The 21,954-nt window shown below is 44.4% G+C and overlaps 1 protein-coding gene across 2 annotated transcripts; it reads right to left on the bottom strand.

Annotated features, from left to right (window-relative positions):
- Positions 1 to 1,092: 1,092 nt before the first annotated feature.
- mapk4 (mitogen-activated protein kinase 4) lies at positions 1,093 to 21,703 on the bottom strand. 2 transcript variants are annotated; one of them, XM_061673359.1, is made up of 9 exons: positions 21,606 to 21,703; positions 18,307 to 19,399; positions 17,788 to 17,963; positions 7,046 to 7,190; positions 4,383 to 4,465; positions 4,203 to 4,281; positions 2,692 to 2,911; positions 2,482 to 2,620; positions 1,093 to 2,003 (listed from the first exon to the last, which is right to left on the bottom strand). In XM_061673359.1, exons 2-9 carry the CDS (start codon positions 18,671 to 18,673, stop codon positions 1,155 to 1,157), a joined length of 2,058 nt encoding a protein of 685 aa, XP_061529343.1. In that variant the 5' UTR covers positions 18,674 to 19,399; positions 21,606 to 21,703; the 3' UTR covers positions 1,093 to 1,154. The 2 variants fall into 2 exon arrangements, with proteins under 2 accessions (XP_061529343.1, XP_061529342.1); XM_061673358.1 differs by lacking the exon at positions 21,606 to 21,703 and adding an exon at positions 20,358 to 20,370.
- Positions 21,704 to 21,954: the final 251 nt, after the last annotated feature.

Here is a 21,954-nt window from a genome sequence, read left to right as displayed (position 1 = left end):
TTAATAAAAACATTTTTTTTTTTTTAAAAAAGCAATTTCACTACATATTTTCTGCATAACGATGCGGGGTGTCGGATCTGGTCTGGTTTCGCACATATGATATACAGTGTAGCCTTATAACAGTGAACCCCAGTGTATCGCAGGGGGTACATTCCAGAACTGCCCACAAAACGTGAAAATAAAAAAAAAAAATTGGGGGGTGTTAGCCCTCCCACACGCTTTAAACATGTTAAAACACACTTAAAGTTATTAAAGCATACTTTATAAACACATAGTAGACGTATTTGACCAAACACAAAATGAAAATACTGTACATACGTATTGTAGTGTCTGTGTGTTAGATACACACATGTGCCTTTAAGAGGCGGGGCCTGGTGGGGGTGGAGTATAATGTCGGCAAGTCTGCGTCTCGGCGTGAGTTGTGTCCGACAGCAGCTCCTGCATGAGTGTGCTCATTGTGTTTTATGTTTTACTCGTATATGTAATCTATTTTTCCCATTGAAATGAATTGAGATGCTACTAATCTATTCCAGCCCCCCAAAAACATTTTAGAGTTTTTAATAAAGAAAAACTGCACTTTATTTTGCATGAAACAATAGTAAAGACAGAATAAAAGTGAATGTAAAGGGAAAAAAACAGTTATTTTTAATGTGTCATTACTGTATGTACTGTAGTATTTGTGCGCCATTATATCAGCATCACCACACTAGTGGTAGACTTTCATTGCTCAATGACTCTCCATACTTGTGTTTTTTTATGTCCTAAATTTATATTTTGTCATAGTTGCTGTTTGTTGTCATACTAGAGTGGTTCCAAGTACCGGAGACAAATTCCTTGTGTGTCTTGTAACGTACTTGGCCAATAAAGCTGATTCTGATTCTTCTGATTACTCGGATGTGTGCCCCTAAGGGGCGTGGCCTAGTGGGACATCTGGGGTTGGAGTCAATAAATAGCTGAAAGTGCAACGGTGAGTGTGCCTCTCTTTTTTCTATTTTGCCACTTAAGAAGAAGAAAACAATCTCTTAAAAAAAAAAAAAAAAAAAAAAAAAAAAGCATGCAATTGAGCAGGTTTCCAAATGCTGAACTGCGGGGAACTCTGTATACTACGAAAGAGGAAAAACAAAACTTTTGTGTGTAAAATCCTGCAGTGGTCTTTAAGTCTGCGGGGGTGGTGGTGTCCTGTGCTCAGGAGGTCTGGGCAACCTGCTGTTGATGTTCACCTGTTTGTTCTCCTCCCTCCGCCCTTTCCCGTCACCTTTCTCCTTATTCTGACGGCACAACTTCAACGCTCGGGATATGAACACATCCAAGTCGAAAAGGCGTTCTTTCTGCTTGACAGGAAGTGACTCGTCGGGTCGAAAGTCAGAGGAGGAGGCAGTGGTGGTAGTGGGGAGAGCTGGGGGAGGAAGACGAGGAGAGGTGGGAGAGGACGGGAGGAGGGAGCAGAGAGATGGAGGGGTGACGGGCGGGGAGGGACTGAGTCTGTCCTCGTCGGTGAAGTGATGAGGCTCCACGTTCGGGTAGTGGAAGACCGGAGTCGAGAGGTCTGTAGGGGAGAGCGGGAGAGGCGGGGAGCAGGTGTAGCAGGAGTGCCGCTCCAGAGATGGACTCGGACTGGGTGAGGACAGACGGGACTGGGTGCTCTCCACCCAGCGGAAGATCTCCTGAAATAAATCCCCCGTTCCTGCAACGCGGTCATCCGTGTTCAGCTCCCGCACGTCCTCCACGCTTCCACCAAGTGGCTGGATGGGCACTGGAGGGTTGCTGGTGTTGCGCTTCCAGTGAGACAGATCCAGAATGAGCCGTGGTTCCGAGTAGTGCTGAGGTTTGCCGTCCCGCCACGCGATCCTGTCCAGATAGGAGGGCGAGCCCACCTTGTAGTCGCACGAGCGGCCGCAGTCCAGGTCGCCGAACCCGAAACCGCAGGCCCGGTCCAGAGAGGAGTGGGAGTTTTCTAGGTAGCGTTCGGCGGAGCTGCTGTGAGAATATTTACGTGGGTCCACCTTGAAGAAATTGGAATAAATGGGAAAAACAAAAAAAGACAGGAAAGAAGTGAGTTCTTTTTGTTTGATTTATGTCCATTCTGAAGGCTCGTTTCTGTAACCAAATATGACCCTAACGAGACGACGAGTGAACAAGGGATCTCGGTATGTAGGGTGGTCCTTTTATGAACCACACTGGGCAACAACAACACCCTAGGAACACAGCCACCAAGGCATCCATAGAGCGACTTTAGATTTGTCAATCAACCTACTACGCATGTTTTTGGGATGTGGGAGGAAACCGGAGTGCCCGGAGAAAACCCACCCAGGCACGGGAAGAACATGCAAACTCCACACAGGCGGGGCCGGGATTTGAACCCCGGTCCTCAGAAGTGTGAGGCAGATGGGCTAACCCGTCGCCCACCGTGCCGGCTCTTAAAAATCAAATACGTACAAACATATAGTGTATAAAAACAAATTGTAGATGCGCATCCCCTACCTGGGCCTCCTCTAGAAGTGAGTTGCAGCTGGCTCTAGGGTCCCTCTGTACCTCCTCTTCCTCGGTGGTGTCTTCCATATCTGAGGTCATGTGACCAGAAGGCATGCATGACTGCTGCCAGCACACATCGGTTGCCAAGCTGTACACGCACCGCATGGGAAAAAAAGATGATTTATTGTTTAGAATGTGAGGTTAATATGGGGGGGTTACCTGTCCCAGTGGATGCTGGAGGCCCGGCTCAGACTGTTGCTGAGGCTTTGCCCCGCGACGAGGGTGTCATCCAGTTCGTCCTCGATGCGGAAGGGGTGGGACGAGGTGGGCTCGTCCTCGGGACACGAGTACTGGCGAAGGAAGGAGTGGGACAGCGCCGCCTCGGCCGTCAGACGGTCCATGGGGTTGAACGTCAGGATTTGCTCCAGGAAGTCCACAGCTGGCAGGAAAAGGATGACGAATGTCAAGTCAAGTCTATTTTATCCATATGGCACCAATTCACAACACAGGTTATCTCAAGAGACTTTGAGTGTGCCGCATTTACAGGGAGCCATGAGTCTTTTTGGGAATGATGCAACAAGTGGTGGCTGACTGGTTGGAGCATCTGCCTCACAGTTCTGAGGACCGGGGTTCAATCCCCGGCCCCGCCTGTGTGGAGTTTGCATGTTCTTCCCGTGCCTGGGTGGGTTTTCTCCGGGCACTCCGGTTTCCTCCCACATCCCAAAAACATGCAGGGTAGGTTAATTGACAACTCTAAATTGCCCGTAAGTGTGAATGTGTGTGCGAATGGTTGTTTGTTTCTAGGTGCCCTGTGATTGGCTGGCAACCAGTTCAGGGTGTTCCCCGCCTCTTGCCCTATGACAGCTGGGATAGGCTCCCGCGACGCTTGTGAGGATAGGCGGCTCAGAAAATGGATGAATGGATGGATTTGGGGATCATCTGCCATTCCTCCTCGAAGATCCTCTCCAGTTCTGTCAGGTTGGATGGTGAACGTTGGTGGGCAGCCATTTTCAGGTCTTTCCAGAGATACTCAATTGGGTTTAAGTCAGGGCTGTGGCTGGGCCATTCAAGAACAGCCAGGGAGTTGTTCTGAAGTCACTCCTTCATTATTTTAGCTGTGCGCTTAGGGTCATTGCCTTGTTTGACGGTGAACCTTTGGCCCAGTCTGAGGTTCTGAGCACTCTGGAGAAGGTTTTCGTCCAGGATATCCCTGTATCGCATTCATCTTTCCTTCGATTGCAACCAGTCTCCCTGTCCCTGCAGCTGAAAAACACACCCACAGCATGATGCTGCCACCACCATGCTTCACTGTTGGGACTGTATTGGACGGGTGATGAGCAGTGCCTGGTTTTCTCCACACATGCCACTTAGAATTAAGGCCAAAAAGTTCTATCTTGGTCTCATCAGACCAGAGAATCTTATTTCTTACCATCTTGGAGTCCTTCAGGTGTTTTCTTAATAAACTCCATGCAGGCTTTCATGTGTCTTGCACTGAGGAGAGGCTTCCGTCGGGCCACTCTCCCATAAAGCCTCAACTGCAGTGATGGTTGACTTTCTAGAACTTTCTCCCATCTCCTGACTGCATGTCTGATCTTTGGGTTTAATATATATATATATATATATATATGTTGTTCTTTTTTTATTATGAATTTATCTTCTTTACTTTCTGGAGAGCTAAGCTAACGTCCGCTATGTTTAAGGAGACTGGTCGCTCAAATGTGTCTGCTAACCTTCGGCATTAACTTCCGGCAACAGCACAGAAAACGGCTTCTTGACTTTCCAGCCGTGGTTAATATACGAAGGCATCACCTAGACCGTAAAACAGGACAAAAAATACAGTAAGATCATCACTGTATGATAATTATTATACTGTTGTATATACTGTGCTGGTCAAGAATGGGAGTAACCACCTGTAGCAAGTCCTGTCTGTCCTCATCTTTGATTACCGGCACAGTGTCAAGAATCAGCTGCATCTGCTCCAGCTCGTGAGCTCCTGTGATGGGAAGAGTAACCAATTACAGCATCGCAAAGGACAGACCAGTTAGGACTAATATTAAAAATAATATTCCAACTTTCTTCTTGTAATGTTCCAGCATTTCCCTTGGATAATTCCAACGTTTTTTCTTGTAGTATTCACAAAATTGTCTTGCAAAGTTTTAGCATTTTTCTTGGAATATTCTAACTTTCTCCTTATAATGTTCCAACTATCTTTTTGTATTATTTCAACTTCTTTTTCCCCTGTAATATTTTGACTTCTATAATATTTAATTTGTTTCCTTGAAATATTAATTATTTTCTTCTACGGCACTTTACCTACACATTTAGCTTGTAATACTACATTTTATGACTTTTTTGTAATTGTCCATTTTTTTTTACATTATTCCAACATTTGTATTGAAAATTTGTATTGAAATGCGCCATTTTCTTGTAATATTCCAAGTTTTTCCTTGTAACATTTCCATATTTTCCAACCAATATTCAAACAAGTTTCTGGTAATATTTTGATTTATCTCTGGAAATAATCTTGGATCTCATTAGATTGTGCAGTTGTACCTAATAAAGTGTCTGCTGGTTGTATTTTGCAGCATAGCTGGCTGGTTTTCAACAGTAAATTTATTGTAGGGACGTCTTCACACCAGCAGAGAGTGCTATACCAAAACATTAGCCGCCGGGTACCGTTTACTTAATGCATTATTACACTCACATTATTATTATGAGCATTTGTGTGTTGAATATTTTGCGGATTTTTTCAAAACTAGCAGTTTGTTTCTCACCCACATTATCGGTAAACACTGCCAGTGTATTATAAAGAAAGTGCACTGGGTTCCCTGTGGTAAATATTAATAATAGCAATAAAAAGTGATTGTTCAGCTGCTTTGTGGACTGTGGTGTTCAGGTGAAAAACAAAAACTGTAGGTGTGACTGGAACAGTGAAGTGCCTCTTGTGCCCCGGTGTTGTCTAGCAGGCCGGTGGAGGTCAAATAAGATAGAGGAGGAACAACACACGCAGACTTACTCTGGAATCATTTGGTATTCTGCTCAGGCAATCACCGAGACTGCACAGAGAACATCGACTGTCTTCCTTTCAGGACCGAAAATCTCTCAACAGACGCGCCTTGTGTAATGTCATGTTGAATTATGGATGTGGGATTCATCGAATAAGGGAAATGGCTTGCTCTTAGGGCTTTTTAAAATTCCACTACCAATCTTATGAATTGGAAATGAGCATTAGTGCCACACTGAAAAAAAAAAAAAAAGTACTGACAGTTAAGTCTCGTGGTTTGCATATTCTTATGCCTCACAGTTCTGAGGTTCAGGGTCCGAATCCTAGCTCAGGCCTTCCTGTGTGAAGACCACATCTAACTTTTGGCGCAGCTAGTCTAAAGCGATTTGGGTGAATTTGATCGGAGCACAAGCAGCCGGATACGAGAGCTCCGATAACAGACATATTTCATTCTTAAATATGTGAACAACAGGCATCGAACCCTCTGAATCATTGAAGAAATCATTTCATTCAACACAATATTATTACTATCATCATCATTATTATGTTTTAAATCAAGGGGTGTCAACCTTTTTTGTTGTCACGGGCCACATCATAGTTATGGCTTCTCTCTTATATAATTACAAATATATACAACAAATTGATGGATAACTAGTTTTGAAATCAGAAGCCACTAAAAAAAATAATTGTTCAGCTGTTATTACATTTCTTTTGAAAAAAAAAAAGTGATTGGTAACAGAAAATGCTTGCAATATCTCAATGTTATTACAAGTGAAGACACTGCAGATTTTGGTATTTTCGCAAGAAACATGATTTGCTTTCGATGGCCACGTAAAAATGATGCGGCGGGCCACATCTGAGACGTTTACTTGTACTATTGCCACCTTATTTTTGTAACATTACACACTTAATTTTCAGAGTATAACGATGTTATTCTCATAACAGTAAAAGTTTTTCTCATAACACTATTAGTTTATTCCCTAAACATTACATATTTTGTCTTGCAAGTTTACTCATATTACCACTTTATTCTCAAACGACGTTTTTCTCGTTATAGTTTATACTTTTTGGGGGGTCATACGTTTACCTGTATAATTAGTAGTTTATTCTCCAAACATTACAACTTTAACCTTCTAACCTCAAACCTTTTTTTTCTGGCAACATTAAGGAACGTTTCCCCTCTCTGTTGACTAAATTATCTTTTCAGTGTGGCCCTAATACTCATTTGTACGCTAAAAACAGCACAACATGACAATTACAATTACGGATTTACCACTGCACATGTATGTAAATAGAAAATACTTCTCTGGGGAAAAAAATAAGAGACCAATGCAAAATGGTCACTATTTATTGGTAAGTTTGAGTAAAATGAACATTTTTGTTTTATTCTGGAAAGTACTAACAACATAACTCAAGAATTCCTTATACAAATTTTCTCCTTTAGAGCTTTATTTTGCAGAAAAGGAGAAATGGTCAAAATAGCGAAAAGGTCCAGACATTTTTAGGACTCTTTGTTTTTTCCAGACCTGTATGTATACAGTGCTGTAGCTATAATTCCTATATTGTTACCTGCAAAGAGCATGCGTCCAGTGAGCATCTCAGCCAAGATGCAGCCTGCAGCCCACATGTCTATAGCCTTCGTGTAGTTGTTCGGGGACAGCAGCAGGCGAGGAGAACAATACCACTTAGTGACCAGACCCTCGGACAGATAGCCCTGTGGGAAGACGACATTTTTTTGTTGTTGTAACTTTCCAAAAATAACAACAACGCCACATCATTAGGAACACCTGCACAGAGATACAATAGACGACAAATGTGCGTTTAGAAAAATAATTATGCTCAGTTTATTGTTATATATTACTGAAGAGAAAGTCATCATTCAGGTTCACATTTGTGTGTTTTTCACCCATAGACAGCTCTCTGGCTTTCGTGTTGATTACACTTCTAGTCTGAATCTTCACAGGCAAAATCCGAACCTGAAATTGACGGTACACATTCAACAACATTGAGATTTTTCTTCTCATCTTATTGCAACATTTTTCTCATCACGTTACAATAATCGATCGTTTTGTGTTTTTCGTGTTGGTTACACACATCACTGTAGCCCTCTTCAAAGGTAATGCCCAATTCTGAAATGGTTACTATGAACAAAGATTTTTTTTGTTTGGTTTTGAAAACCTTGCAAAAGCAAAAAAAAAATCGATCCACTTTAATCCTTTTCTGGAGTTACTTTGCATTTCAATGCCCGACAAAAGGTTCATGTTGGTTGTTTGTGACAACTCGATAAAAGTACATATTAATGGACTTCCCTGTTCTTCCTCTATATGTGCATCTCTTGAATATTAAGACATTAAACAATTCACAACATTCCTTTATTAAGGCTCTTGTGCACTAAATCAATGTATTGTGCATCATTTACAGTAATTATTTTATTTTAAAAGTGCGTTCCTTGTCTTGCTCTGTTATTATGTGCTCTTCCCGTCACGGTAATTATTGCTTTATCTTGTAGACTTCTACCCGTCGCGGTGTAATTGCTCAATTTAGTCGTCCGTGCGAGCCATCGAGGGACTTAAAGATGATGTCTTAATCCCACTGTGAGAAATTGCTTTTTCACACTGTGTAAAGTACTCCACATCAGTCTGGTCAACGGCAACAGCAAGCTTGGCATCAAAATAAGGCCAGAAAAGTGCCACAATATTAGGTACCCCCCGCAGTGTACAGTTTGTGAAAAAAGAGCTAAATATTAGAAACAGCTCTGAGTTTGATGCTGTACAGTTTAACACCACAACAATGAACATTATTATGAAACTACTGCACTGACATATTTACATTTACTCTGCGTTTGCATTTCAACAAAGTTATTCAATTCAGTAAATTATACTTCATGTCATCATTATAAATACAATAATTATAAATTAGATGATTTAAAAAGCTACCAAAGCTTGAAAAGATGTCTTGTGGTGTTCTGTAATAATAACCACAATATTGTTCAATTGCCCCTCTAACAAATAAGATAATATGGCAGAAATATACACTAAAATAATACAAAAATACAAAATGAATAGAATAAAATATTTTAAAATACATGTAAAATATAAAAACATAAAAAAATTGAAAATGTTAAGAAAAATTATTTACTAACAATAAACAATGTTAAATACTTGCTTTGGTAAATTACAACCCCAATTCCAATGAAGTTGGGACGTTGTGTTAAACATAAATAAAAGCAGAATACAATGATTTGCAAATCATGTTCGACCTATATTTAATTGAATACACTACAAAGACATGATGTTTAATGTTCAAATTGATATATTTTATTGTTTTTAGCAAATAATCATTAACTTGGAATTTTATGGCTGCAACAGGTTCCAAAAAAGCTGGGACAGGGTCATGTTTACGACTGTGTTAAATCACCTTTTCTTTTAACATTCCATAAACATTTGGGAACTGAGGACACTAATTGCTGAAGCTTTGTAGGTGGAATTCTTTCCCATTCTTGCTTGATGTACAGCTTCAGCTGTTCAACAGTCCGGGGTCTCTGTTGTCGTATTTTACCCTTCATAATGCGCCACACATTTTCAATGGGAGACGGGCCTGGACTGCAGGCAGGCCAGTCTAGTACCCACATTCTTTTACTACGAAACCACGCTGTTGTAACATGTGCAGAATGTGGTTTGGCATTGTCTTTCTGAAATAAGCAGGGGCGTCCATGAAAAAGACGTTGCTTGGATGGCAGCATATGTTTCTCCAAAACCTGTATGTGCGTTTCAGCATTAATGGTGCCTTTACAGATGTGTAAGTTACCCATGCCATTGGCACTAACACAGCCCCATACCATCACAAATGCTGGCTTTTGAACTTTGCGTTCATAACAGTCCGGATGGTTCTTTTCCTCTTTGGCCCGGAGGACACAACATCCACAATTTCCAAAAACAATTTGAAATGTGGACTCGTCGGACCGCAGAACATGTTTCCACTTTGCATCAGTCCATCTTAGATGAGCTCGGGCCCAGAGAAGCCGGTGGCGTTTCAGGGTGTTGTTGATAAATGGCTTTTGCTTTGCATAGTAGAGTTTCAAGTTGCACTTACGGATGTAGCACCGAACTGTATTTACTGACGTTGGTTTTCTGAAGTGTTCCTGAGCCCATGTGGTGATATCCTTTACACATTGATGTCGATTTTTGCTGCAGTGCCGCCTGAGCGATCGAAGTTCACGGGCATTCAATGTTGGTTTTCGGCCTTGCCGCTTACATGCAGTGATTTCTCCAGATTCTCTGAACCTTTTGATGATATTATGGACTGTTGATGATGAAATCCCTAAATTCCTTGTAATTGTACGTTGAGGAACATTGTCCTTAAACTGTTCAACTATTTTCTCACGCACTTGTTCACAAAGAGGTGAACCTCGCCCCATCTTTGCTTGTGAATGACTGAGCAATTCAGGGAAGCTCCTTTTATACCCAATCATGGCACCCACCTGTTCCCAATTAGCCTGTTCACCTGTGGGATGTTCCAAACAGGTGTTTGATAAGTATTCCTCAACTTTCTCAGTCTTTTTTGCCACCCGTCCCAGCTTTTTTGGAACGTGATACAGCCAGAAAATTCTAAGTTAATGATTATTTACTAAAAACAATAAAGTTTATCAGTTTGAACATTAAATATCTTGACTTTGTAGTGTATTCAATTAAATATAGATTGAACAGATCAAATCATTGTATTCTGTTTTTATTTATGTATAACACAATGTCCCAACTTCATTGGAATGGGGGTTGTAAATGACATGAATAAAATATGTAATACAGTATAAAACACCAACCATCCATCAATCAAACTGAGCATAATGTGCAAGGACAGCGTGAGCCAGCTCTTTTTCGCATCTCATTCTTCACCAGGTGTACCTAATGAAGTAAACAATGACTTGCGTCATTCAAACGCTCTCACTGTTCAACCTTTCAATTCAAATCCACACGATTCCTCCAGTGTCTTCGAATGTGTCAACATTGGCCACATTGACGCTTCGCTTTCTCTCACCCGCCGCTTAACTTCCTGCTAAAAGATTTCTCACCCTTTCCCCCATTTGTCCTATGGCTCCCCCATTTGCAAACACACCCCGCAGGTGTCTGCACCCAGCTGACCCGCTGCGCTGTGATCTGAGCTGACAGAGATCACCTTTCATCTCTCTCACACACACACACACACACACACACACACGCACACAGCTCAACTAATGTTACAGTATTCCCGTTAAGACTGAGGCAGATCATGCAGATCATAGAGTAGGGTTAGTACTAAACCTGATACTAGACAGGTTGAGGCTGGTATACAATATACAGTATGTACAGGACACTTCATTACCTCCCCCTCCATAATCTTATAAAACCCAACCCAAGCGCTGGATGACAAACTATACGAGACAACTAAAATACAGCGGTACCTTGATTTCCAAGTTTAATTCGACCAAGCTTGAAACACAATTTACTGGTATATCAAATCAATTTTACTAATTTTGATTCATTTAAATACCATTTCCAGCAATCCACTGCTATTTTTTGTAACTTACTTTTCATAAAGGAAAATAGCACTGTATTGTATAAAAACCATAATAAAAGAGAATGTAAAGTGATAAACTGCACTTTTATGAAGTGTAATACGGCTGAAAGACACACACACACACACAGTCGTATTCATGTCCTGGATGTGTGCCTTTCAGGGGCGTGGCCTAGTGAGTGACATCAGGAGCTGGAGTCGGTTGGGTTGGGCAGTAATTTCCGTGTGAGCGTCTGATCCTTGTGAGTGGTTTCATTTTGCATTTGTATGTTTGACTGTTTAGACTGACTATCTGTGACTCTGTTTCGAACCCCAAACCAGAGACCTGTGAAGCAGATCCATCGTGCTGCCCAAGAGCAAATCCATTTGTCAGTAAAGGACGTTAATGCCCACAAACGTTCCTTTTTTTGTGGGATGCTTCATTTGAAATACTATCCTGTCTTATCGCGCAGTCATTCCTGCACCGGAACAACCAACATTTTCACGAGGAGCCCTTATCTTTTTCCCTCATAGCGCACCGACAATACATCAGCATAAGTGAACAGAATAATATCTCTACAATGCACACATACAACCATGTTCAGCGTGACCGATTTGCACATCGCAGGAACAATAAGGAGAAACATCTCATTACCAAGTGAGAGTAATTACAGTATGTTAAAAATCTATTTGGCTATAATAATGTGGATTTATTACAACTTCCTGTAAGAGAATACAGTTTAATGCCCTCCAAAGTGAATAAAAAGTGTAAATTCACAACAAAACTCCGATAAGGCTGCTGGCATGTTTAAACAAGTGGAGCTGATGATTCATCGCACTCTATTTGCAGAAGATTAATGTGGAAAAACAACGCAGAAACGAGAGAAGCAGTGAAAACAATCACTGAACAGTAAGCAAGAAATAAGGTGTACAAATTGGAATTTTTCAATACATGATGTTGTAACACAGATACGCCTGGTTAGCATTTAGCATCTACCTTTGCGTTCATTACATTCTATAACTTTGGAGTTCATTTGTTATAGCTAACAAATTCACATTTACCACAGTGGTTTAAAAGTTAAATTACCGGTAAGAAAAAAACAATTGTTCCTGAAACTTTCCGAAAGCATCAATATGTACGGTAAGATTGTGGTCGTCAAATAACAGCTGTTGATGCTACGCCGGATTGTAATAGAGAGAATAGTAACAATTGTTGTATCACATACTTTATGGAGAGGTTTAGAATATAGGTTGACTAGCCAGCACACCTCCCAAGTTATGCTAAAGTTAGTATTTTGAGTCAAGTGTCCTGTTTTACTAAAAATATTTTAAAATGTGATTTTTGTGTCACTCAAACAAATGTGACTCTGTTATTCATCACAAAAAGAAAACTATATCCTGTATCAATATATACTGTACATTCATGTATATTGCATGTACAAGTATATCAAATGTATGTGTGTTTATATGTGATATATATACATGTTTTGTCACGTGTGGGGAGTAGCTGGACCCAAGAGCAGGCGGAGGCAGATGTAAAATGATGAACAGTTTATTGAGCAAAGGTTATGGAGGTGGTCCTGGATGTGTTGGCAGGCGGCGGCGTGGACAGGTGGCAGGCAGTGGACAGAACATGCGGCTGGCTTGGTGGCAGGAATGATGTGGGTCAGGAACACAGGGGAGCACTGGGAACGAGGAGACACAAGAGTTAACAAGGGAACGGGGAGTTAAGTGGCTTACTTGAGTACGGTGGGCCGTGGTATCGCTAGGCGAGGCTGCAATACTTTGGCGAGGATTTCCTGGAAGAGGCAGACTTAAATACCGGTGGTGATGAGGCTGATTGGAGACAGGTGCTGAAAATAGAGAGGGGAGGGGGGAAAGAGAGCGGACGCAGAGAGCCCTCCAGGCTACTATAATGGAACTGCAGGGCAGTATATGACAGTACCCCCCTCTCAACGGACGCCTCCTGGCATCCTGCCAGGCTTCCCCGGGTGACCCACATAGAAGTCGTCCAAAAGGGTATGATCGAGTATAAGCTTCCGGGAAATCCAAGACCGCTCCTCCGGCCCATACCCTTCCCAGTCGACCAGGTACTGGAACCCCCGAGGCCTCCCGTCGAGGATGCGTGACACCGTGAAGGCCGGATGGTCGTCAATAATCCGGGGGGGTTGAGGGGGTTCGGCCGGAGGGCTTAGGGCGCAGGTGGAGACAGGCTTGAGTAACGAGACGTGGAATGCGGGATGAATCTTTAGGGACTGTGGCAGTTTTAACTGGACGGAAGTGGGATTAATGATTTTGGTGATGGGAAAAGGACCACTGAAGCGTGGAGCGAGTTTACGGGACTCTGTTTGAAGGGGAAGGTCGTGGGAAGAGAGCCAGACGGATTGACCCACCCTGTATTTGGGCGTCGGGGAGCGATGACGGTCTGCGAGCTGCTTGTTGCATCGCCGCGGACCGGTTCAGCGCTGCCCGGACGTCCTTCCAAACCGCCTGGACTCTCTGTAGGTGATCTTGTACGGAGGGGACTGCCACCGCCTGCTCCTGTAGGTCAAACCGTGGCGGTTGGAAACCGTAGCAAGCCATGAATGGGGACCTGGTGAGGGAATTATGAGCGTATTCAATCCATGGGAGGAAGGAACTCCATGAGGAGATGTTGCGGGTGGCCACACAGCAGAGTGCCAATTCCAGGGTTTGGTTGGGCCGCTCCGTCTGGCCGTTGGTCTGCGGGTGATACCCCGAGGATAAGCCAGCTGTTGCGCCCACCGCCTTGCAGAATTCCTTCCAGACCGAGAGGAAAACTGGGGATCGGAGACTATGTTGATGGGGATACCATGGAGTTTGAAGACAAGGAGGATAGCAGTTTCCAGGCCGGACGGGAGTTTGGGGAGGGGCACATAATGGACACTTGGAAAAATGATCGATGATTGTGAGAATAACTGTGTTACCTTCAGAGGGGGCAGGCCGGTAACGAAGTCAACAGCGATGTGAGACCAAGGGCGGCTGGGAACTGGCAAGGGGCGCAGCAGGCCAGCTGGAGGTCGATGAGAAGACTTCTTTCGGGCGCAGGCGGAGCAGGCTTGAACGAACTCGCTGGTGTCTTTGATGAGGCTGGGCCCCCAGAAGTGCTGTTGAATTAACTGGGTAGTACGGGTGATGCCAGGGTGACAAATTAATTTAGAGTTATGGGCCCACTGTAAGACTTCCGAACATGCTGAATCCGGGACGAACAGGCGGTCAGGAGGCCCGGTCTTGGGATCAGGTTGGGTCTTTTGGGCCTCCTTGACCACCTGCTCGATCTCCGACGTGGCCGCTCCAAAGAAACAGGAGGCCGGAAGGATGGATTCGGGTTCTGCTGTGCTGGAGGGTGGTGAGTGAATACGGGAGAGGGCATCTGCCTTGGTGTTACGGGAACCGGGACGGAAAGAGAGACTGAAATTGAATCTGCTGAGGAATAGTGCCCAGCGTGCTTGTCTGGGGTTGAGACGTTTAGCAGTACGGAGGTAAGCAAGGCTTTTGTGGTCAGTCAAAATGAGAAATGGTTGTTTAGTCCCCTCCAGCCAGTGCCTCCATTCTTCTGGGGCCCATATTATGGCCAGCAGCTCACGGTTTCCGACGTCATAATTCCTTTCTGCCGGAGATAGGCGACGAGAAAAAAAAGCACAGGGGTGAAGTCTATTGGTCGTGGGGTCTCGCTGCGAAAGGACTGCTCCAGCTCCGGAATCCGAGGTGTCAACCTCCACCACGAACTGAAGGGAAGGGTCAGGGTGGCGCAGAATGGGAGCAGTGGTGAACAGGGATTTGAGGTTACTGAATGCTTGTGAGGCTGCCGGGGTCCACTGAAAGGGGCAGCTGGTGGGTGTGAGACTGGTGAGGGGAATAGTGACCTTGCTGTAATTACGGATGAATCGGCGGTAGAAATTGGTTAATCCAAGGAAACGTTGCAGTTCTTTGCAGGTCGCGGGGATGGGCCAGTCGATGATAGCTTGGATTTTGGCAGCGTCCGGTTGTAGTTGTCCTTTTGCAATGATGTAGTCGAGGAAATGTACTGAGGATAGGTGGAATTCACATTTTTCCGGTTTGACGTATAAACGGTTCTCGAGGAGGTGCTGGAGGACTTGCCCTACATGGATGCGGTGTTCTTCGGGGGAGCGGGAGAAAATGAGGATGTCATCGAGGTATACAAACACGAACCGGTTGAGCATGTCACGGATGACGTCAGTTAAACCAAATGGCATGAAAAGATACTCGAAGTGTCCGAGAGGGGTATTGAAGGCGGTCTTCCTTTCATCCATTCGTGGTAGGCGTTACCGATGTCCAATTAGGTAAAGATTTGGGCTTCGCAGAGGGGTTCAAAGGACGGGTCGATCAGGGGTAGCGGTGGCTTATTTTTAATTTTAATGTCATTGAGTCCTCGGTAGTCGATGCATGGGCGGAGAGTCGTGTCTTTTTTCTCTACGAAGAAAATTCCAGCACCGACCGGCGACGAGGAGGGGCGTATGAGGCCAGCAGCCAAGGAGTCGCAAATGTAATTCTCCATAGCCTTTTTTTCGGGAAGGGAGAGCTTGTAGAGTCGGCTGGTGGGAAGTGGAGCTCCCGGCAAGAGGTCTATGGTGCAATCATACTGGCGGTGGGGAGGTAGAGAGATGGCCAAGTTCTTGCTGAATACTGGGGAGAGGTCATGATATTATTCTGGAACTGGGGCGGCAGAAGGTGGTGGGTCTTCTGAGGGTGGAACGGCAGAAAGCAGACAGTGGGAATGGCAATGAGGACTCCATCTGGTAATGGATAAACGAGTCCAGTCTATGGTGGGGTTGTGGAGTTGGAGCCAGGGAATACCAAGAACTAAGGGGGTATCAAGGGAAGGAGTGACAAAAAGGGAAATGTTTTCGCTGTGATTGCCTGAAATAAGGAGTGTGATGGGCACTGTTTGGTGGGTGACCAGGGAAATTATTCGGCCATCCAAGGCTGTGACTTTTTTCGGGGATGGAAGTGGTTGGAGAGGGATTTGGAGCTGGTGAATTATTTCTTGATGAATAAAGTTATCATCGGCACCGGAATAAATAAGGGCATGGATGGGGGTGTTATGAGCAGTAATTATAATGCATGCGTGAGGGAGAGCTTGAGGGAATTGAGGTTTGGCTCACCACGACGCTCTCGGGACGTGGTGAGCCTGGTCTTTCTGGTCGGAGGGGGCATGAGGAAATGAAGTGACCGGATTGACCGCAGTAGATGCACAGCCGCTGGAATACACGACGCTTTCTTGTGGATCGAAACGTGTTTGACCAATTTGTATGGATTCATCGGCTGCAACGGGGAGTGACAAAAGTGCGGAAGACGGTGCAGAAGGCGGGTGAGAAGCTGACGGTGTGGTGCTCAGCATGGGAGAGTGTTTACACGAGCAAAGCCCTCTCTCACAGGCTCTCTCTCGCAGTCTGTTATCCAGACGGATGGAGAGGGCGATTAGAGCCTCGAGAGAGGAGGGCTCGTCCCGGACCGCAAGCTAGTCTTTGATTTGTTCGGTGAGACCATTTGAAAAGATTCCCCTAAGGGCTGCGTCATCCCACCCGCATTCACCAGCAAGGATACGGAAGTCGATGGAAAATTCCGCGACGGACTTAGCACCCTGAGTGAGTGTGAGGAGACAACGGGTGGCTTATTTGCCCTGAACGGGGTGATCAAAAACCTTATGGAATTCGGCAGAAAAGGAATCGAATGAAAGGAGTTGTGCTATAATGAAGTGGACCATTTTGCTGCTTTGCCGCGGAGGAGGTTAGTGACATATGCTACTTTGGAACGTTCGGTGGGATAACTGTACGGTTGGAGATTGAATACGAGTGAGCAATCAAGAATAAACTGGCTTCATGCACCTAGGTCCCCGGAGTAGGGCTCGGGTGGAGGGACACGGGCTCGGGAGGAGTACTTAAAGGGGGTTGAATGGATCGCATCTGTTGGGAAAGGAGGGAGACGTTGGGAAAGGGAGTGGAGCGTTTCTGTGATTTCTTGCAGTCTTTTGTCCTGTCGTCCAATGTGGGCGCCTTGGAGGGTGAGTGCATTCTTCAGTGCCTCCGGAGTTGCTGGGTCCATAGTGGCCAAAGTATTCTGTCACGTATGGGGAGTAGCTGGACCCAAGAGCAGGCGGAGGCAGATGTAAAATGATGAACAGTTTATTGAGCAAATGTTATGGAGGTGGTCCTGGATGTGTTGGCAGGCGGCAGTGTGAACAGGTGGCAGGCAGTGGACAGAACATGCGGCTGGCTTGGTGGCAGGAATGATGTGGGTCAGGAACACAGGGGAGCACTGGAACCCAGGAGACACGAGTTAACAAGGGAACGAAGAGTTAAGTGGCTTACTTGAGTAGGGTGGGCCGTGGTATCGCTAGGCGAGGCTGCAATACTTTGGTGAGGATTTCCTGGAAGAGGCAGGCTTCCATGATGAGGCTGATTGGAGACAGGTGCTGAAAACAGAGAGGGGAGGGGGGAGAGCGGACGCAAAGAGCCCTCCAGACTACTATAATGGAACTGCAGGGCAGTATATGACATGTTTTCCATTTTTTTTATAAAGCTGTTTGTTCTTGAGCAGTTAGCATAGAAGCTAACACAGCTAGCATGTATCCTTGTGCAAAACCAGTGATTTATTAATTCCATTTTGTATCCAAATTTCACTTTGTTTATTACATTATAAAGGGTTTATAATGCAATATATATTTTTTAAATATGTTTTTCAGGTGCTTTGCAGCACAAACAAATAGCAACAATTGTCCCTGACCGTTAGCTTTAGCTTACCTTATGAGAATAGTGCGGGTCGACTATCCGGGCCAGACCGAAGTCTCCGATCTTGAGCAGCAGTTGGTCAGTGTTGACGAAGATGTTGGCAGGCTTCAGGTCTCTGTGAAGCACGTTGGACGAGTGGATGAACTTGAGGCCCCGCAGCAGCTGGTAGAACAGCAGAGTCGCGTGACCTGCGGACATTTCGATTTAAGCCACTTTTACACCCAGCAGGACTGTTGGATTCAGTTTGTGAATATTTGCTTTTGTTTCCACCGACAAAAGTTGAAAAGCATACTACTTTGTGGCACACTTGTATTACAGTACCACTGGACGTATTGCATCAATGTAAAACCAAACGAATCGAAAGTTATCGCACTGGAATCCGTTAAGGTCAGCCAAATGTGGCAAGTGTAAATACAACCAATATATCTGATTTGGATTTTGGAAACACACTTAAAATCTATTATCTGGATATTCAAAATGTATTGCGTCACAATCTGTTTTAACCAAAGCAAAGCTGGCAGGCGTCTGTACCTGTCGACAGCGCTCCTTGCTCCAGCAGCCGAGCCAAATCCGTCTCCATGCACTCCTGGATGACGTACAAGGCGCCGAGCTGGGCCGGGTCCCTGGTCGATGGCTGTCCGTGGGGCGCCAGGACCTCATGGACCCGAACCACGTTCTCGTGATGCAGCCGGCGGGTGATCTTCACCTCCCTCAGCGCGTGCTTCACCGTGACCGCGTCACACACGGCCAATTTCTTGATGGCCACACGCCGTCCCGTGCGCTGGTCCACGGCCGACAGGACCAACCCGGTCCCTCCGGCGCCAAGGGGCCTGACGTCGACGAACTGGCCGCTTAGATCGAAGTCATGGAGGAAGTGCAAGGTGTCTTGTCTCGCCATGATTGATGACTTGCCCTGATTGGGAGGCTGGTGTTTTTTATGTAATTAAATACATTTTTTGGTGTTGTTGATTAAAAGGTCCACAGGGTGTATCTCTACTCACTCCATTCCACCGTCATTACTCGCAAACGTTTGGGATATTGGGCTTTTGGGTAAAATTACAAGATGAGTTGGTTACAACCGTGATCGTGAATGTATTAGTACAGCTAACTAGCTACTGAGTGCAAAGTGGCTAATGTGCGAATAGACGCATGTTGTAACAGAGCAAAATGATCTGACTTGACTTACGACTTGCTTAACCCAAGTGATGACTTTACTCGCTTCAAATTTAGCGAGGACTTGATCTAACTGGACTTGATTTTTTTTGCCACAGTAACTTGAGGACAGGCTCGAGGGTTTACACTTTAGAAATATAGTCATGACTTGCACATATTTAACTTGCTTAAAGCTCTGCCGGGTTCTCATCAACTCTGCTCAGGTATCCATTGAAACAGTTGCATCGTGGACAGCTATAGTTCAATTGTCTTCCTCCTCTTCCATGATGGCGTCGGCGGTTCATTAAATCAACTTAGTCCTGAGTGAGAGCAATAAGACAACCACTGGTGGTCTTCCTGTGTTTTAATCCCCCACCAAGCCGCTTCCTGTTGCCAACACTCTGGGATGGGGCGGGGGGGGGGTCAGCACCCCACTTTGAGCATCAGTCGACCAGCCCATGTGTTACCGCGCCTGCAGGAAGGAGGAGAGAAAGGAAGATACCTGAAGGTCACACAGCAACAGTATTCAGTCTCACCAGAGTTACTGTCACATTTAATAGATCCAATACAAGAGCTGCAGCAAAAATAATAATAATAATAATAATTCTGCCTTTACAAACATAGCAATGCTCAGTTTTGATTGACTCTGTCAGAGAGGTATTTATTTAACAATGTGTTTACTCATGTGGTTGAGCTATTTTGTCCCATGCACTTGTGTAGCTAAGTAACTACACCACTGCTGTAGTTACTTACAAAACATTACAAAAACATACTGAAAAGTTGTAAAGGAGCTGTTTTTCGTCACCTTCCAACATGACAATGACCAAGATAACAAAGGAGTGGCTTTAGGAGCAGCCTGCGAATGTCCTCGAGTGGCCCAGCCAGAGCCCGGACTCGAATCCAATCCAACATCTCTGGAAAGACCTAAAAATGGCCGAATGGGAGAAAATGCCCCAAAACAGGTGTGCTGAGCTCGTAGAGACAAACTAAAAACGACTTGAGACTGTGATTGCTGCCAAAGGCGCTGCAACAAAATAGTACGCCAAGGGTGTGAATACTTATGTATGTACCTGTTATGTTTAAATGTTTACATTTTCAATGAATTTATGCACAACTGTCTGAAAATATGTTTTTACTTTGTCATGATGGTATGTTTTGTGTTGATTTATTTGTATTTTATTTTATAGAAAATTGTACTCAAATCAGCTTTAGAATACGTCTGTAACATAGCAAAATGTGGAAAAAGTCAATACTTTCTGGTGGCACTCTATACTGATGAGCTAAATAAGCTGACCAAAATATTCGACTTTTCTCAAAATAATGCAGCACGGTTCGACATTACTGCAAACTACAACAACCAACATTAACATTTAACTCTTGTACTGGATCACACTACATTGAGCAGTTGCGCGCTGTTATAAAGCACTTACATTACAACCGTCCTTGATCCCTGCAAGCAGCCAAACAATCCATCAATACAAATGAGCAAAGCTCCTTTATACACAGCCACTTTTTCTCTCGGCCCTCTCTCTCTCTCTCGCTCGCTCGCTCGAGAGAGGGAGGCTGCATATAGTGATGCTGGGTGGGAGGCGCAGCTTCAGACTAACTTTATAAATAATGCATCAACACTGGAGATGACGCTTTGTGTGTGTATGCTTGTGCATGTCTGTGCGTATACTGCAGCTTATTCAACCCAAAAACTTTTCCATCTTCATACAAAGAAAATACCACCACCGAAGTACTTAAAATTATATTTTTTTGGTCAGTATCGACGTGTACCACTTATGAAAGAAGGGCAAAAATTGTTGTTTGATAGCAAAATGTATCCAGTTCATTTCTTAATTAGTGTTACCACTATGAAATTATAGGGCGTTTTTGTTGTTGCGGCATTACCTCAGTGTGTGTCTGTCTGAACATTACAAATTACTTATTGTATTTTATTTATTTATTACTTTTTTTTACATTGTGTTTTTTTTTTTTTTTTTTTTCAGAATAAATGTAACTCACAAATCCCACCCGATAACAAGAGGCTATAGCGTGTGACTTTCTGTGTGGGGCAGTAGGACCCTCTGACACTCTCAGTTTCCAAAGAGTTTGGATTACATTATTATTTTTTTATTTTTAAATTGATCTTCTTATTTTTAAAAAAAACTTCCCTTTTGGGGACATGAGTAACCTGAACCTCACAAATTCTCCCTGGCAACAAGAGGCTTTGCAAGCATGTTGTTTGTCAAAGAATAATAATTAGAAATATTTTACTTCAGTTAAACTCCACAAACTGGGTTCAGTTTCTTAATGATGTGAAATGTTTAGCAAGCTGTTTTACTTTTAGAGTGCCCCCCCCCCACCCCCCCAGCAATGTGATGCACTTGACAGTTAAAAATGTTAAATGATAATGTTATGATTATCCTGGAAGAGGTTATTTATTATTATTGCCTACTATGGGAAATGTGTGTGCACTGTATTCGCAGGTGTCAGCATTAAAGCTTCACTGCATCTTTCTCTTGTGTGTGCACTGGCTTCATGCAGCAGCTGTGTACATGTGTGTGTGTGTGCGCGTGCGTGCTTGCGTGCGTGTGTGTGCAGTGTGACGCCCCTTAGGCATTACATCCACTAAAACACGTTTGATAAGAGGTGGGGAAAGTGCGCCAATACCCCTAAAACCATTAAGTGCTCACCTCGCTTGAGTGGCAAGCTCCACGTTGCAATCACAAAGCGCAGAATAAAAGAGGAAAAAACAACAGCATCACACTCGCTGGAGCATCAGCAGCCTGCCCGCCGTCTGCAGACAAAAGATCCGGAGAACAAGATAAGCAAGACACAAGCGAGTCCTCGTAGGGGGAAAAAGTGAATTAAGAGAAGGCATCTCTTTATCTCGATCCTTCTTTGTTATATGAGGGTGATACCGTGGGAGAAGGGAGTGTAGGAAGCCGGCAGCGGGTCGGCGGCTCCAGAGTGGGGATCCGCAGATAATGAAATAAGGCAGCGGGCTGCTCCGGAGCCGAGAGCCCCGCTGTGTGGCCGCCC

Source organism: Phycodurus eques, chromosome 3 (genome assembly GCF_024500275.1).
Source record: "Phycodurus eques isolate BA_2022a chromosome 3, UOR_Pequ_1.1, whole genome shotgun sequence".
Lineage (NCBI taxonomy): Eukaryota > Metazoa > Chordata > Actinopteri > Syngnathiformes > Syngnathidae > Phycodurus > Phycodurus eques.
Note: the sequence above shows the minus strand (reverse complement) of the source record. Positions and strands in the feature narration are given on the sequence as shown.